Source organism: Cyrtonyx montezumae, unplaced genomic scaffold (genome assembly GCF_038088225.1).
Source record: "Cyrtonyx montezumae isolate F1298 unplaced genomic scaffold, pur_monq_1.0 scaffold_14, whole genome shotgun sequence".
NCBI classification, from domain to species: Eukaryota; Metazoa; Chordata; class Aves; order Galliformes; family Odontophoridae; genus Cyrtonyx; species Cyrtonyx montezumae.
The window spans coordinates 9742062-9758966 of NW_027071870.1; the positions used below are offsets into that span (position 1 = coordinate 9742062).

Below are 16905 nucleotides of genomic sequence, written 5' to 3' on the forward strand. Positions count from 1 at the left end.
ACAATCTTGCTAATTTACTATTGGCCTTTGATTTTGCAAATGGTATTAGGTCACTTCACTGTTGACATATGAAGTACATTGTGCTCAAGCTCATTCTCCTAACTACACAGTAAAATCTTTTAACCAGTCCTACCAGCAAACCTCAAAGACCATTGACAAGTAAATAGTTACAAATTATGGACAATTATGCTTCCTAAACAAATATTACAGACTGTGTTACTGTACGTGAGCATGAATATTTCATTAAAAGGAGAAAAGTTTCCCAGGACATGACTGAAAACTGAAAACACTGGTGCAGTCAGAGTCAAAAGGTCCTCCAAGTGCTTGGGATGCAGTAACAGCACAAATGGAGCTCAGATGTTAACTGATCTGAAATTTGTGTTTGGCTTTTCCAGATGCAAGACCTGAACAGTTGTAGGCAAATCCCAACAATTTCCAGCGGAAAATGTTGACTTTGCGGAAACCACATATTTCAATGAAAAAGCCCTGATGGAAAAATCCTCAACAAGTCTGAAAACAAAGGAAATGGTAGAAAGAGGGCAAGGTTTAGGTTAAGATCTTTTTAAATTATGTTACAATAAATGTTTCATAAAATTTTCGAAGAGAAAACAGATTTTATTTAGTATTATTATAGCCCAATATTTTCCTTAAATGCTTTGCATGTTACAGTTCTTGGAGAAAAAGTTCTTGAGTCCTCGTGATCAACTGCTTTGGAGTCGGCACAGCCGGAGCTGCAGTGGCTGATTGAGGTACAGGGTGGGTTTTCGGGAGGTTCCAGTCTCTCGGGAACCGAGTGAGAGCAGGCAGTCCCAACGGCTGTTCTCGCGAGAGGTTAACGAAGCGTTAACGAGGCGCAGGTGTTAACGAGGTAGGTGTTAACGAGGCATAGGCGTTGCCAGGGTTTCAGCGCCCTCGCCCACACTCCTCAGCTGATTAGGGCTGAAGAGGTATATCCCTGAAGGGCTCAGGGAGGGCCGCGAAGTATCACATTACAAATCATATCTATATATATATTATTATAAACCATTATTTATTTATTTACTCTCAATTTTTTTTTTCGTTTCTTTGTTTTTATTTTTTTCTGTCATGGTCTCTACAAGACAGAGGGCTTGCCTTAAGAAGGCTGTGGCGACCCAGACAGAAGGTCTGCCTAGAAGCGTGGCTACACAGGTCTCTGGTTGCAAGGAGTGTCAGAGCCTGCTACTACTAGATGAGGGTGCTAAGCAGTTCTCCTGTGCGAGGTGTGAGCAGGTGGAAGATCTGCTTAACATGGTGGTTGAATTGAAGGAGGAGGTTGAGAGACTGAGGGCCATCAGGGACTGTGAGAGGGAGATTGACTGGTGGAGTAACTCCCTAGAGTGCCAGAGAGAAAGGTACCAGGGAGATCCCCCACAGTTTCTGGTGGACTCCCTGACCTGTCCCCGTAGGGCAGAAGGGGGATATCTGAGGGATAGGGAGGGCTGGCAGAGAGTCCCTACTTGGTGCCGTGGGCGATCTCCCCCTCTGCCTCCCCAGTGCCCCCAGATACCCCTAAGCAATAGATTTGCAGCATTGGAAGTTGAAGAGGTGATAAGGGGTGAAGTGCAGGAAGATTCCCGCAGGAGGTCACCAATGGCAAGGCAGTCACCTCCGTGCATTGAGACTGCTGCTACTAAGAAAGAAAGGAAGGTGATCGTAGTGGGTGGCTCCCTTCTAAAGGGAACTGAGGGCCCCATTTGCAGACCAGACCCAAACCGCAGGGAAGTGTGCTGTCTCCCTGGGGCTCGAATCAGGGACATTACTAGAAGACTCCCGGACTTGATTCGCCCCACCGACTACTACCCATTACTAGTAGTTCAGGCAGACTGCAATGAAATATCTCAGAGAAGTCTGCGAACTATGAAAAGAGATTTTAGGGGATTAGGGCGATTAGTTCAAGGGGTGGGAGCACAAGTGGTGTTTGCTTCCATACCTTCTGGGGCGGTGAAGGACACAGAATGGGCTAGGAAAACACAAGTGATGAATAACTGGCTGAGAGGTTGGTGTAGAGATAGACACTTTGGGTTTTTTGACCATGGGACAGTTTACTCGGCTCCTGGCCTGTTATCTGTTGATGGGACACACCTATCCCAAAGGGGGAAACGAATCCTAGCACAGGAGCTAGCTGGACTCATTGAGAGAGCTTTAAACTAGCTGTGACGGGGGAAGGGGATAAAACAGGGCTCTCCAGTAAAGCGCCTAAGGAGGCTGTGCTGGAAAAAGGGGTGAGGCAGATATCTCAGCTGAAGTGCATCTATACCAATGCACGCAGCATGGGCAATAAACAAGAAGAGCTTGAAGCCATTGTGAGGCAGGCTAACTATGACCTTGTAGCTATTACAGAAACATGGTGGGACCTCTCCCATGACTGGAATACTGGGATTGATGGCTACAAGCTCTTCAGAAGGGATAGACAGGGAAGAAAGGGTGGTGGCATAGCTCTCTATATCAAAGAGTGTTTTGATGTTGAAGAACTAGTGGTTGGAAATGACAAAGTAGAGTGTCTATGGATAAGGATCAGGGGGATAGTCCTTAGGAGTGACATCGTGGTGGGGGTCTGTTACAGACCACCTAGTCAGGATGAAGAAATAGATGAGATGTTCTATAAACAACTCGTAGATGTTGCACGATGGCCAGCACTCGTTCTCATGGGGGACTTCAACTTCCCTGATATATGCTGGAAATACAATACTGCGCAGAGGAAGCAGTCCTTGAGATTTCTAGAATGTGTGGATGATTGCTTCCTGACTCAGCTGGTGCAAGAGCCTACCAGGGGAGATGCCTTGCTTGACCTACTTTTCACTAACAGGGAAGGACTAGTAGGGGATGTGAAGGTTGGAGATTGTCTTGGCCAGAGTGACCATGAAATGGTGGAGTTTGCTATTCTGGGTGCCGTCAAGAGGGTGACTAGCAAAACTATTACCTTGGACTTCCAGAGGGCAGACTTTGACCTGTTCAGGACACTTGTTGCAAGGGTCCCTTGGGACTTGCTCCTGAAGGGTAAAGGGGTCCAGGAAGCCTGGATGCTCTTCAAGATGGAAATCTTAAAGGCACAGGAGCAGGCAGTCCCGGAGTCCTGTAAGTCAAGCCGGAGGAGCAAAAGACCAGTGTGGATGAACCGGGATCTTTTGTTGAGACTCCGAGAGAAAAGGAGAGTCTATGTCCTCTGGAAGATGGGTCAGGCTACTTGGGGTGACTACAGAGAACTGGCCAAGATCTGCAGGCAGAAAATTAGAAATGCTAAAGCCCAGCTTGAAATTAGGCTGGCTACTGCTGTAAAGGAGAACAGGAAACCCTTTTACAAATATATTAACAGCAGGAGAAAAACTAAGGAAAATTTCCCTCCTTTACTCAACGAGGCAGGCAATATAACCACAGATGATAAGGAAAAGGCTGAGGTTCTCAATGCCTTCTTCACATCTGTCTTTAATAGACAGGACAGTTATCCAAATGGTACTTGCCCTGACCTGGAAGTCTGGGACGGGGTGCATAATGCACCCCCTGTGATTCAAGCAGAGACGGTCAGAGATCTTCTCCTCCATCTGAACTCCCACAAGTCCATGGGGCCAGATGGGATCCACCCAAGGGTGCTGAGGGAGCTAGCAGAGGTGATTGCCGAGCCACTTTCTGCCATCTATCAGCATTCCTGGTTATCTGGAGAGGTCCCACAAGATTGGAGGCTTGCCGATGTGACTCCCATCTTCAAGAAAGGCCGTAAGGAAGACCCGGGGAACTACAGGCCTGTCAGCCTGACCTCGGTATCAGGGAAAGTTATGGAACAGATGTTATTGAGGGAGATCACACGTCACGTGCATGGCAATAAAGGGATCAGACCCAGCCAGCACGGGTTCACCAGGGGCAGGTCGTGCTTGTCCAACCTCATCTCCTTCTATGACTGGGTGACCAGACAGGTAGATGAGGGAAAGGCTGTTGATGTAGTCTACCTGGACTTCAGCAAGGCCTTCGACACGGTCTCCCACAGTATTCTCCTAAGGAAACTGGCAGCCCGTGGTGTGGACAGGTTCACTCTTCTCTGGGTGCAGAACTGGCTGGAGGGCCGTGCCCAGAGCGTAGTGGTTAATGGAGTTAAGTCCAGCTGGCGTCCTGTAACGAGTGGTGTCCCCCAAGGGTCAGTTTTGGGGCCCATCTTGTTTAATATCTTTATTGATGACCTAGACGAGGGAATTGAGTGTACCCTCAGTAAGTTTGCAGATGACACAAAGCTGGGAGGATGTGTCAAACTGCCTGAGGGTAGGGAGGCCCTTCAGAGGGATTTGGATAGGCTGAACAGCTGGGCTGAGCAAAATGGGATGAGGTTCAATAAGACCAAGTGCCGGGTCCTGCACTTTGGCCACAATAACCCCATGCAATGCTATAGGCTTGGGGCAGAATGGCTTGAAGAATGTAGAGAGGAAAAGGACCTGGGGGTGTTGGTTGATGCTCGGCTCAACATGAGCCGGCAGTGTGCCCAGGTGGCTAAGAAGGCCAACAGCATCCTGGCCTGGATTAGAAATAGTGTAGCCAGCAGGAGCAGGGAGGTGATCATCCCCCTGTACTCAGCTCTGGTACGGCCGCACCTCGAGTACTGTGTTCAGTTTTGGGCCCCTCACTACAAGAAGGACATTGAGGCCCTGGAGCGTGTTCAGAGAAGGGCAACAAAACTGGTGAGGGGCCTGGAGCACAAGTCTTATGAGGAGCGGCTGAGGGAGCTGGGATTGTTTAGTCTGGAGAAGAGGAGGCTCAGAGGAGACCTTATAGCACTCTACCACTTCCTGAAGGGGGGTTGTGGTGAGGAGGGGGTAGGCCTCTTCTCCCTGATAAGTAATGACAGGACGAGAGGGAATGGCCACAAGTTGCGCCAGGGAAGATTTAGATTAGACCTCAGGAAGCATTTCTTTTCTGAAAGAGTGGTCAGGCACTGGAATGGCCTGCCTAGGGAGGTGGTTGAGGCACCATCCCTAGTGCTGTTCAAGAAGCGTTTAGATGAGGTGCTAAAGGACTTAATTTAGTAGTTGGGTAGAGATAGTGATAGGAGGATGGTTGGACTAGATGATCTTATAGGTCCTTTCCAACCTTATGAACTTATGAACTTATGAACTTATGAAAAAATGCCTGCTGTTTCCTGCCTAGTAAATTATATTGTCATTTTTCACCAGTAACTGTAAGGCAGCTTTATAAAGCTCTACTGATAAAAGCTTAAAATGTTTGCTTTTTTTTAACAGAACAAGTAATACTTGGATCACAACAGTCTATTAGGACAGCATACAAATCTAGTAAGGCTCAGGCAGCGCAGGTATCAGCAGTTGTTTATCAAATAAAGACCGGGATTTACAAGCTTCCAACTAAATATAAGAAAAACAAACAGGATAGGACAATGAAAAAGGTACACTTTAAGCTAAAATAAACACTTTTTGATTTTTTTTCTCTTAAAGGAACCTGAATAAATACAGGGAATATTTAAATGAAGAATATTAGCTCCTCTAGTTGAATTGTCTACCATTTTCATTTTAACTCATGGTAATATCCTGAAGGAGAGCCAAGAACATACTTATTTGATGAAAATGTTTACTAATGCAAATTGTTTATTCTTGGTGAAACTGGAAGTCAAATGCATTTCAAATGAGCTGCAAATAAAACAGCAAGTTTTATTTATGTTTATCTGTGTATATAAAACCTTTGTACAGTTTTCTGGTATATGCATTTCTGGTATATGCCATTTCAATCCAATTAAAAAAACAACAACAAAAAAAAACATAGTTTAAAGAATTGCTATTTCAACATTGAAGTTGTCCTTGGATAGATTAATATGAAAACATTCCTGGTCATATAAGAGAGGTTTTCCCTTTACTCTGCAAGTTATCTTAAAATTACTTCCAAAATTCTATACATTCTATAGTAATAAAAGCAAAGCCAAGAAAAATACTTAAAGAATGTCTATGGCTTGTTCCCTGCATAGCTACAGGTACAGCTCCCAAAGTGTTCCATATAATTTACATTCCCTTGTACCGTGATGCATTCAAGTCATTCACAGTCATGCCTTGTGCCTTGTTTGTATACCTGCTTCATGTTTCTAACTAGCAGCTGGCAACCCTTTCACTGTACATAAACAGAAGATAAACTCTGCTGAAATAGGCAGAACCACCACTGGCATTCTTCAGAGGTTAAAAAAGTTAAGTTAAAAAATTTCCTTCAGGACATAAGATGTATAAACATCCTTCAGAATAGTTTTAGCAAAGTGGCAAAGGCTTTTAAAATAATTATTGTTCTGCTTAGTATACTGACAACTGCAAATGATGTATTTTATATTAATTTAAAATGCACAAAATTTATCATAACTGGGATTAACGTCAAATGATAAATTTCTCATTTTAATGCATGACGATTGGGAAAGTAACTGCTGTTATAAACACAAAGTTAAGAGCAAGTGAGATACAAATGATATATCCAGAGTCTGTGTCAAAGTGAGTATAACAGATAAAATTGTTCAATGAACTAAAAGATGGTCCATTGTTTTTACAGACTTCTTATTTTACAGATGCTTTAAAGAAAAAAGGATTTAAAATGTTAATTCCTACAGTTTATTGCTTCGGTTTTTCAGGTTTCCAATAACATAAAGAAAAAAAAAGTGGCACTGTACAAAAAGGAAAGTTTTTTCCAAGTTCTTAGGAAAGAAATTGAGAGCTACTAAAGAAGATAATTTGAAAGCTTTAAAATATTATATGGAATATGCAGATTTAACCAATACTGATTTTTATTTCCTACTGTATTAGTAGGATATTGATTTCTCTGTTTAAGAGAACATCAATATGAGAAAGTCACTGTGAAGATTTTATAGCAAAGACTAAAGACGTAGAAGAACTATACAAGCATCAACTAAGCTGTAAAATACTCTGTAAACATCTCAGAAATCTAAGAATATTGGAACCTTCTGAATGTATTCATTATTCAATTTAAATACAACTACAAACTAAAATATTTTCTCTCCCTCTTTCAGAGTTGATATCAGCTCCTAAAGGAGAAAGTACCAGCTAGATGTGCAATTTCACCTTCCTCACTCAAATTATTTGATTATATTTTTAAAACGATGTAGAGAATTTTCTGGAGAAAAAGATGCTACTATTTTTCCTACTTCCTTCTAAAAAGCAAAGCAGTTTGATGGTAAATAATACTGCTCTAGGGCTATTTCTGTTTTCATATTTCATTGAGAAATGTATAGTGAAAGAAAGATGCAAATATCTACAACAGAAATACTTAAGGGAAAATATTCTTTATAGTCTCTACATAGCAGGTTAGAACTGTAGGCAAAGTTCTAAGTCATGTCAATGAAATTTCCTTGATACTTGAAATGAAAATCTTAGGAACTAACTTACACTGAGAAATGGAATCTGAAGAATTTTTTTCAGTTCAGGTTTCCCAAACGTACAGTTGAATATAAAATAGGGGAGAATTTTTCAGCAGCAAGTCAGTACTCAAAACATGCTCCTTAACTGTTCTCACTGGAGTCCAGAACATATACTCACTTTTAAATGACAGAAAGACACAAAACATTCACTTTCTGAATTCATCTTTGGTTAAAAAGTGCAGAGGATCAAAGTCCTACCACTAACTCTTACAAAACTTTTGTTTAATTTTACTGTTAATTCAATCCCCTCCCCACCCCCACCCCCAGATGAGTACTCTCCAACATTAGCAGTAACTTCAGTGTAAATGTCCTGTCCATCAGTAAAACTGAAATGTAAAACACAAATCTTAAACACACAAACAATCTTTTAAATGTTTCCTTCATAAAATAAGTAAGGTAAGCTTGAAAGATGGTGAAAAATAATCTAAATCATGGTTACACCTCAGAAACTATGAATGTCTTAAAAAGTCATTCCAAGAACTGAGAAGAAAGCCAGAAGCAGGTTGCAGTATTCTGCTTCCAGCCAGTCCAGGAATTATCACCTTCAAATGCAGCACGCTACCCCTGATTTGTACTGAATTAAACTTTACATGCAGCAGCACTGTCCTTCATTGCCCCCCATTCAATGCTTATAATGAAAATAGAGGATAGCTGTTTTCTGTAATTTGCACAGATTACCTAACGTGCAATGAATTTAAAGCACCAATTCCATTGATGAATAAAGTATTAAAAGAAGCCTTAACACAGTTAAATTAAAGGCCAGAACTGTCTGTCAGAGAATTCACTTGGCCTACAGTTAACCTGCCACACTTACCTTTGAGCTACTTTATTGCAACTGAATAGAAACACACAAATAAAATGCCAGTAATCCCTGCATACTGCACAGCTATAGGAAACACAAGCACAGCAATACAAGTTTCAATACAACTAACTCTACTTCTTTGCCACCATTCTAGCTTTCACAAATTCCTAAGCTGCTTTTTAACAAGCAACTTGGAAGAGTTTTTATACCTGCATACATACAGGCTGGAAGTGTAAACATTTATGAACTGTTATCTTGCTGTCAGAGGTTTATGGGCTGGTTCAGCCTGGTTCTGTGATGATTGGGGCAGAGGACCCATGGACCCAACACCCCAGGGAAGAGGAAGAGGGAAAGAACAGTGAAATGCCGTCCCTTTAAGAGCAGTTTCAAAAGAGAAAGCTTTTGGGTTTTTTTCCTCTTTACTATAATAAGCTGGCAGCACCCAAGAAAGGTTACAAATATCCCAGAAAAATTGGCAGTACGCCTGGACTCCAAGGCCGTGTTTTGCAGTACAGCACCTGCAGTACAGATAAGCTTCCTAACAAGAGAGAGATTCGCTCTAAAGGTACATCTCTACCTGGCTAAGGCAGCTAAACCGCCCCACATTGGGCGCCAAAAATGTCAACAGTTTATGGGCTGATTGGGCCCAGTTCCCCACAGAGCCACATCCTGGGGAAGGAGGAAAGGGAAAAGGGAGATGGGCCTAAAAACGAAACAGTGGCAGCAATCTGAGGAGGAAAGCTAATTTACTAAACAAGATATCGGAATGCAAAATAACACAATATAATACAATATAATTGGAATTAAAGCTAATAAATCAAATAAAATGGGCAAGAGAGAGTGTCCAGTAAACTGAAGGCCTTACACTAAATGCTGAAGGCGAGACGGCAGCGAGCTCCCAGTGCTGGGTCAATCCCAAAGGAAAGAAAGCGTCTCGTGACATGGAGACAATTTTTACCTTTCTCTCTGAGCAGAAAAACATAAAAATACAAAGCAATGCAAAGTCCCCTGGGGTGCGTAGTTCTTCTCTTCTGAGACAGGTATGCCCATAACGATCAATGATCCACGCAGCTGGAGCACTGACTCTTTAACTCTCAACACACTACATGATGTTATGATGTGGAATACTACTAACAAAAATCATAGAACCATGACACTTGCTAAACTGATTTGATTGCACATTTGGGATTATGACACAAATCAGCTGAATTAAGTGCTTTGCTGTACTTAATGTTTTCTGAAAGTGAGATGACTATCCATTCTGATGAGTTAAGTTCTGGACAGCTTAATAATGAAACACTGCATTCAACTTGACTCAAGGTCTAAGATACAGGAATACTGTTCTTGTTGATAGCTATATCAAGGTATAACACATCTATATGTCTTATATATGTAAACTACAATTCTTTACTAACCATTGGAAATTAAAAACATACACTGCTGGCCTGTGTCCTTCGACTGCAATTATATTTGAAATCTGTGATGCAAATGCAATATTCTACGTGCAGATAAACAAACCTACTTGATTTCTTCTCACCCAACTAAACTTTCTAATAAATTTCAGGACATTTTGAAAATCTCAGGCCTGATAAACGTAATTTTTCCTGATAGAGTACCTCGCTATGGATTGAAACCATTGAACAATAAAAATATTATGCGCACAATCAAAGCTGGATATATCAGCTGGAAATGCTTAGAAGTGTGTTTAACAAAATATTGTAGTACCAAATGAGAATATGCAAATATTCATGTAATCATGCAGTTGCTGTAAAGACCTTACACAACCAGACCTGTGCAAGCGGTGCTGTAGTGCAATAAACTAATCCTAGGCATCTATAATGGTGCCATGAATGTGCTACAGAAGAGCTGGAGGCAGTGGAAGCACTCCTGCTGGCTCTAGATAGCACTGTGGTTATAAGCCAGGTCAGGAGAAGAGAGTTTCCCCTGCAGAGTAAAACACAGATAGCTTAAATCAATTCCAAATTAAGTCATATACAAATTTTCAGATAAAGCCTATACAGCATCATTGGAAAACATGCATCAGTTATCCAAAGTAATTTCAGATGCATGGAAAAGTTTTGTTCTGGACATCATTTTGTCCTGGGTATCTAGAAAGAAGGGCGAGAAAATGTTCTGCAAGGTACTACATTAGCTCTGATTCAAGTGAGCAGACTAAGGAGAACTACTGCAATTCCTTCATTCATTTCCCCTTCTGCCTAATAAAGAGGAGGGGAAAGCATCTAAATGGCCTGTGAAATGCACACAGCACACTTGCCTTGTCAACGTGATGGAGACAGCAGTGATATTTACCACCTCTTCCAGTCATGTCTGACAGGAGATGGTGGATAGAGAAGACAATCACTAGGAAAAACAGCAGGCATACTAACAGTTCTTACCCTTATCATACACAAACACCTGCAAGCCATGCAGGGCAGCAAAACCTGACTCTTGCTCTGGGTGAACCAATGTGATTGTGCAAAAGACTTGGGACCTTACAGCCACCAGTTCCACTTCCTACAGCCAAGAAAGATATCTGCTCAGTTACTGCTTATGTTCAAGCTTATTAACCCTAGTGAGGGTAAGGCAAATCTTCTAAAACCCTGCTGAGATTGTCGCATCTCATCTAACAGCTTGAATGTAACAGCAAGAGTGAGAGAAATGGGCAGCAAGAGTGAGAGAAATGGGCAGCAAGACACTGAGTGAAGGAGAGAGAGCAAGTAAGAGAGGGGAAGACAGCAAGGGCAGAGGAAGGAGGCAGAAAGAGAATAAAAGAGGGAGAAATGCAGCAGTGGCAAACCAGCAGTCTTTGGATTCAATTCACTGAAGCTTCAGAAGCATGACATGCATGGACCATTGCTAAAAAAATATCCACAGTGACAGTGAAGATCTCTGCAATTTGATGCACCAACTTTTTCTCTTATAATAAGCTACTGCCAATACTCAGTCCTTCAGAGAAAAAACAGCTCATCGCTTTGCAAACTACAGAACAATCAACTGTGCAAAAACCTTTAAAAAGGAGGAACAAATGATATTTGGTTTAAAATATTACATCACTTCATGTATACCAGGGTATGTCAGTTTTTAACAGCAGTATTTTATAGGGAGTATAAAGAAGCAACTGTCTTACATAGTACTCCTTTCCACACCACAGTTTTTCCTCTACTTATCAACCACTGCATTTAATTAGCAATGCAAAATGCACCTAGAGCACTAAGTTGTTTGTTATTCTTTCTTTGTTCTTCAGAGTGGAAAAACAGCGTGCATTAACAGTACACAAGAGGTTTTGACTGGATGTAAGGAAACAATTTCTACTATGAAGACAATTAGGCACTGGAACAAGCTGCACGGAGATGCTGTGGAATGTCTGTTCCCAGGCATTTCCAAGATCTGGTTGGGACAGAGCCCAGAGCAACCTGCTCAGAACTCAGTGTTGACCTACTTCAAGCAGGATGATGGACTATGGAAGAGACAACCTCCCGAGATCCCTTCTCACCTGAGTGACTCTCTCTGGTTTGAGGCTACTGACAGATGCACTGCGGTGAACCCCAGAAATTTGGCAGAAGTTTTCAAAATTATAATTTTTTTAAAATATCCATCAGGAATCATTTTCTTAATATCAGGTCATAGCATTTACACACAGTGCAATTAAATCAACAGCATGAATGATGATCTTTTAGTAAATGCACTTTTAAAACAAATTTCTGATGAATATGCAATAAAAGTAATCACAGGAAAAAAAAAGCAAGCATCTGCTTTTTGCAGTATGTCTCATAAATAAACAATGCTCTTCCACTAATTTCCTTTTATAAATATTGGTAACAGCATAATTTGCTGGCCATGTTAAATGTGTTCTTTAATAAAGGGTATTTCCTATTAACATCGTGTCCCTTTCTTGGAAATGCATGCACTTGCTATGGCAGACTGAACCCACAGAGCCTGAGAAAGCAGCTGCATACACCCATGCAGTCAGTGCTGTGCAGGTGCAACACATCCTCACCTTGAGATTGGGTTTTGACAGCAGTTTCAGCAGTTCTCTGATCTCGCTGCTCAGCGGCTTGCTCTGCAGCTCCTCAGCCAGCTGTGGGGGAGATTGAATTGACACGGAGACCATTAGAAAGGCATTGTTTTACCCAGTGCATCAGTGACAACCAAGAATCTATCTTGTTCAAGGTTATTACTTTCCAGCGTGTTCAAACAGAAGCCAGCATGAAGAAAAACACCATCAATCACCATGCTTCTCTTTCTGGCCCTCAGCGGACCAGATTTAAGCCAGGCCTTTCGGCTCAGTTTAACACAAGTAATCATTTCTGGCAACAGTGCAGCCAGATCACATTCTGATTTATAGCAATGAGGGCAAATCCCAGCACTTCATTTAAGTGAATGGTCCTTCGCGTGCAGACAAAGGACTGCTTGTAAAAATGACTGGATCAAACTTTGACACTGTCTATAAAAAACAGTTTCGAATGAGGTGGTGAAATCCACACTGCTTCCAAAAACCCACAGTAGCTGTGCTGTTTAGGAGTGGGATAAGAACGCAAAGTGCCCCTACAGTGCAAGCAATCTGAACCTTTTATTATGTTTACACATACACTGGAAGCAGCTTGTTAAATGTGAAGCAGGTTAAACATAATATAGTTTATAACAGGTCATCAGCGATTCAAGCCCCTAAAATGCACAGACTATGTCCTAACAACAAGGTCAGTAATTTACGTTTGGTTATATTACAAAACTGTGGTTCGGTGAACAATAGAGCAGCAGTCTAACTTTTAATCCCATGGCTATTTGGCTCATGTTTTTAGTTTTTCTTATCATGACATTCCCAGCTAATTTGGACTCAAGAGACATATTTTACTACAGGATTTCAGACTTCAACTATTTTTCCAGAAGTAGGAAAAACTAAAACATATTTTAGAGCACTGAACTGTAGTTTAAGATTCTGAAGCTACATGGCTCATAATCCACAATGTGATTTCAGATAATCACTCATTTTCTTCAAACTAAATCAGTATCATAAAAATGCTTCTAAGAAAAATTGGTTATTTGGAGCAAGTAATTGTATTCATCTAGCTTAATTTTAAAGTCTTACGTGCAATTTATATAAGTTTTCAATCTAAACCTGTATAGAAGTACATTTTGCAAATAATAATATGTAATAGACAAGGCTAGAAGCAGTTATAGACAAAAACAAACATGGTTCAAATACTTTTTTCTTTTTTAGCCCTCAACAGAAGGCTAACTGAACTGACAGAAAAATTCTGCACATGCACTCCCATAGTCTTATACCTATAATTCATAGACAAAAATGTTGAAATATAATCAGTGTTAATCGCAACATTATTCATGTAACCATACAAAAAGATTAGAAAACAATTGCTCTAGGGAAGGCCAGAATGAAATACATTCATGCACATAAAGCCAAATACTGAAATAATCTGACTGCAATTTAGCCCGCATGTTCTATGGAAAAGCTCTGCAAAACAGGCAATAATCTGTGATAGGGATGACAGCAGTTCAATGACACAGGTTCCCCTTTGCTCTCTTCTCATTCTTTACCTTCTTACCACAGAATAAAATCTACTGATTTGTGTTTTATTGATCAGGACTAGCCATCAGTCAATAAGAATGACTGCTTCGGTATTTCTCTCCTGGGTGACGTATATGAGCAGTTGTAAACTTTGTCCTGGTGGTGCAAATGTAAATGCAGGTATGTAACGTTTAGAACAACAAGAGAAAGAATATTTTGTTATGGCTTTAACAGACATTTGAATCTCACCATAATTTAGAAAATACTTGCTCAGAAATGAAAAAAAAAAGAAAATTTGTTTTCACTCACATCATTTATAAGAATTTTCCAAATACTCCCATAAGAGTCCTAAAGGCACATGTAACACCTTGTGACATCCAGAGAAGCAGGAAGACAGAACTATGTTACCAGATCTGCAAACACCTATCACCAGAGCTGCCTGATTGCTTCTAGGAGATTTGGACTGGATTTTTATTGTCTTATTTTTACTGTTGCTAGAAGCAGTACAAGCAATATGGAATATTTTGGATCACCTCACATGCCAAAAACTGCAGGAAGAGAAAACTCTAAGATTCTCTGCTGAAGGATCTACAACATTTTACCAAATCCTTAATAAAAACTTTGGAGAGAAGAAAATAAAACAGAGGAGGGACTCAGATTTGGAGTGAGTTTGGAGAGATGGGGAACAGTGGTTAAAGTTTGAAGTTTCTTGATGAAGTTGTAAAACCTCTTTTGTCAGTGCTGGATTTCTAGCAGCCTAGGGCATTATGTGAAGTACACATCTACAGTTTCAGTAACATTTATATGATTTTCTTGAAGTCAAGAGAACTGCATCAGAACTGCTGCTCCAAAATAACAGGCAAACAGAATCTCTGATGGATAACAGTCACCAACAGCAAGGCGTGGGAATGAACGGCAACGAGGAAAAGGAGAACCTTCAGAAAATAGGCCTAGTCACAACTGCTACTTAAAAAATTGATTCAAAATCTAATACCAAACACAAGAATAAAAACACACTCCTTAAACATTTTATAGTTACACTAGCAGCATCCCAAATTCAGGTTTTAAACAGGAAATATGCACCCAACAGTAAGAATATCTCCTTCTTTGATTAACTATGAGGGAAGAATGAGGGAAAAAAAACCCTTGTAATTTAAAGCCTACTGAAATACGGTGTTATATCACCAGCAGGCACTCCAGTCCCTGAAGCTGACACTTACTCAGATGAATGGGCCAAACACTGAGTGGTGCTTCAATCGTAAAACTCCACGCTTTGGGGGAGTACAAAAATCACTGTATGTAAATCCACTTCCTCAAAGTTTGTTGATAGCTACTGAAACAAAATCCTGCAAAATGCTAACCTGACTTCAGCTGCCAGAGGACATCCCAGTTCCATAGGACGGTGCCCATAAAACCAGCTGTTCAATTGTACGTAAGCAAAAACAAAGTGCCTGCAATAGGATCATTAAAAAAAAGCAATGCTTGGAAACAGCAGATGTCTAGAGATATTAATGTCCCAACATATGTACATTTTAAAAATACTGCCATGTATAAATATGCATAATAATACATCACAGAGTAGGGGAAAAAAAAACCTGACCTCTCTTAACTGAAGAGTGAGAGACTACTGCAGTTTGGGGATATCCAACACTATATATTTTAAATGGAGCTGAACAAAGAATGAGGTTGCTCAGCATTTCTGAAAATATCAAGAACTATGTTTTGCATCCAAAAATAAGAAATGATTCTTATTAAGAATTTTAACCCATAAATCCATGAAACAAAAGTTAACAAGGATTATTAATATGTCATCAGGAACTTAATGAAGAGCATTTCAACTGGGTTTCTAATTTTCAAAATTACTATCAACATTATTCAAAACTACTTGAAGGTTAAAAAAATATTGCTAATATATGCCTGATGTCAAAACTGATGCATTATTATATTTGGTATGTTACAGGATATAGCTCTCCTCTTACTGAAGTTTGATTAAATTACATTCTATCCCTTTTTCAATAGACCTCAAATGCTTAATTTAGTTTTTCTTTAAAATGTTATCATTCTACATTTACAACATTAACAATTTGTATAATTTCAAAAGCTATGAATTATATGAAAGAATGGTTAAGATTTTAAGACATTTGTAAAATATTTGAAGTTTCAAACATGCTATATTTGAAAGAGATCCTAATACTTATGCCTTTTTCCAAAAAAACAACCAGAGATCATCAAGTGCAACAAAGATTTCTGGATTTCACCTAAACCACAGTTTATTAAACATTTCTCTGTCCTGGCCTACCTCAGGTTCAGTCATAGTTTATACAGGTGTGTGCACAATTCATCTGAATCCTAGAATTAACCAAATAGAAAGAAATAGCAGGTTGGATTTTTTTCTTTAAAATAAAAATTATAGTAACAGGAAATTAACTACTCCATCAATGCTGACCACTTCTACAATTTATTTTTTGGTTATGAAGGTAATTTGGAAAGCTCCAATATCCATAAATCACTACTGTACTTTCTCTGAAATAGCTTTTGTGTGTTGTTTCTGGTTGTTTTTGTTGGTTTCTTTTTTAACAAGCCCTCTTCCTAGGCATTTCATATGCTTCATTTCTGTAGTATTATCTATCATTTTTCATGCTCTGTCAGCAGCACTGCTATCTCATTTGTCTTTATTTTTCCAAAGCATTCCTCTTGTCTGTGACTTTCTCAAAACATTAATAGTTGACAGCTTTTTCCCTCCCAGTAGAATTCCAACCTGTAATTTCTATTACGTAGTTACTAAAGCAGAACAAGAGGCTATCTAACATGCAGTGTTTTTATAACAGGCAAGTGAATAAAAATCAAAGTAATATCAGCAACAAGCCCGGTGATGACAGCACCTTTGGAAACATTTGCAGCTTCTTATGATTTCAGCTCAGAGGATTACATTCGTGTGTTTGCACTATGAGGAGCTCTGCTTGCAGACAGTTTTTTGGGAGACTTGGTACCAGTGATCTCAGCAGGGGACACTTACATCATCTGCCAAGGCTGCTGCACCGTGGAGTATGGGCACAGGGTTCTGTTTTTCATAATAATGCAGTTTTTCATGAATCTAGAAGACAATAGTGCAAAATGATCAGTTTATTTAGCAGCATGAGAAACATTACAAAACATCCC

The 16905-nt window shown here is 40.1% G+C and overlaps 1 protein-coding gene across 2 annotated transcripts in view; it reads right to left on the minus strand.

The window, feature by feature from the left end:
* The window catches only part of MPP7 (MAGUK p55 scaffold protein 7), a 103372-nt gene that overhangs the window by 50076 nt on the left and 36391 nt on the right, over positions 1–16905 (minus strand). For both annotated transcript variants that reach the window (XM_065731425.1, XM_065731426.1), the window contains exons 3-4: positions 16763–16840; positions 12220–12300 (exon numbers count right to left, since the gene is read on the minus strand). In XM_065731425.1, the coding sequence (XP_065587497.1) occupies positions 12220–12300; positions 16763–16840 (159 nt within the window). The remainder of the gene's footprint in view (positions 1–12219; positions 12301–16762; positions 16841–16905) is intronic.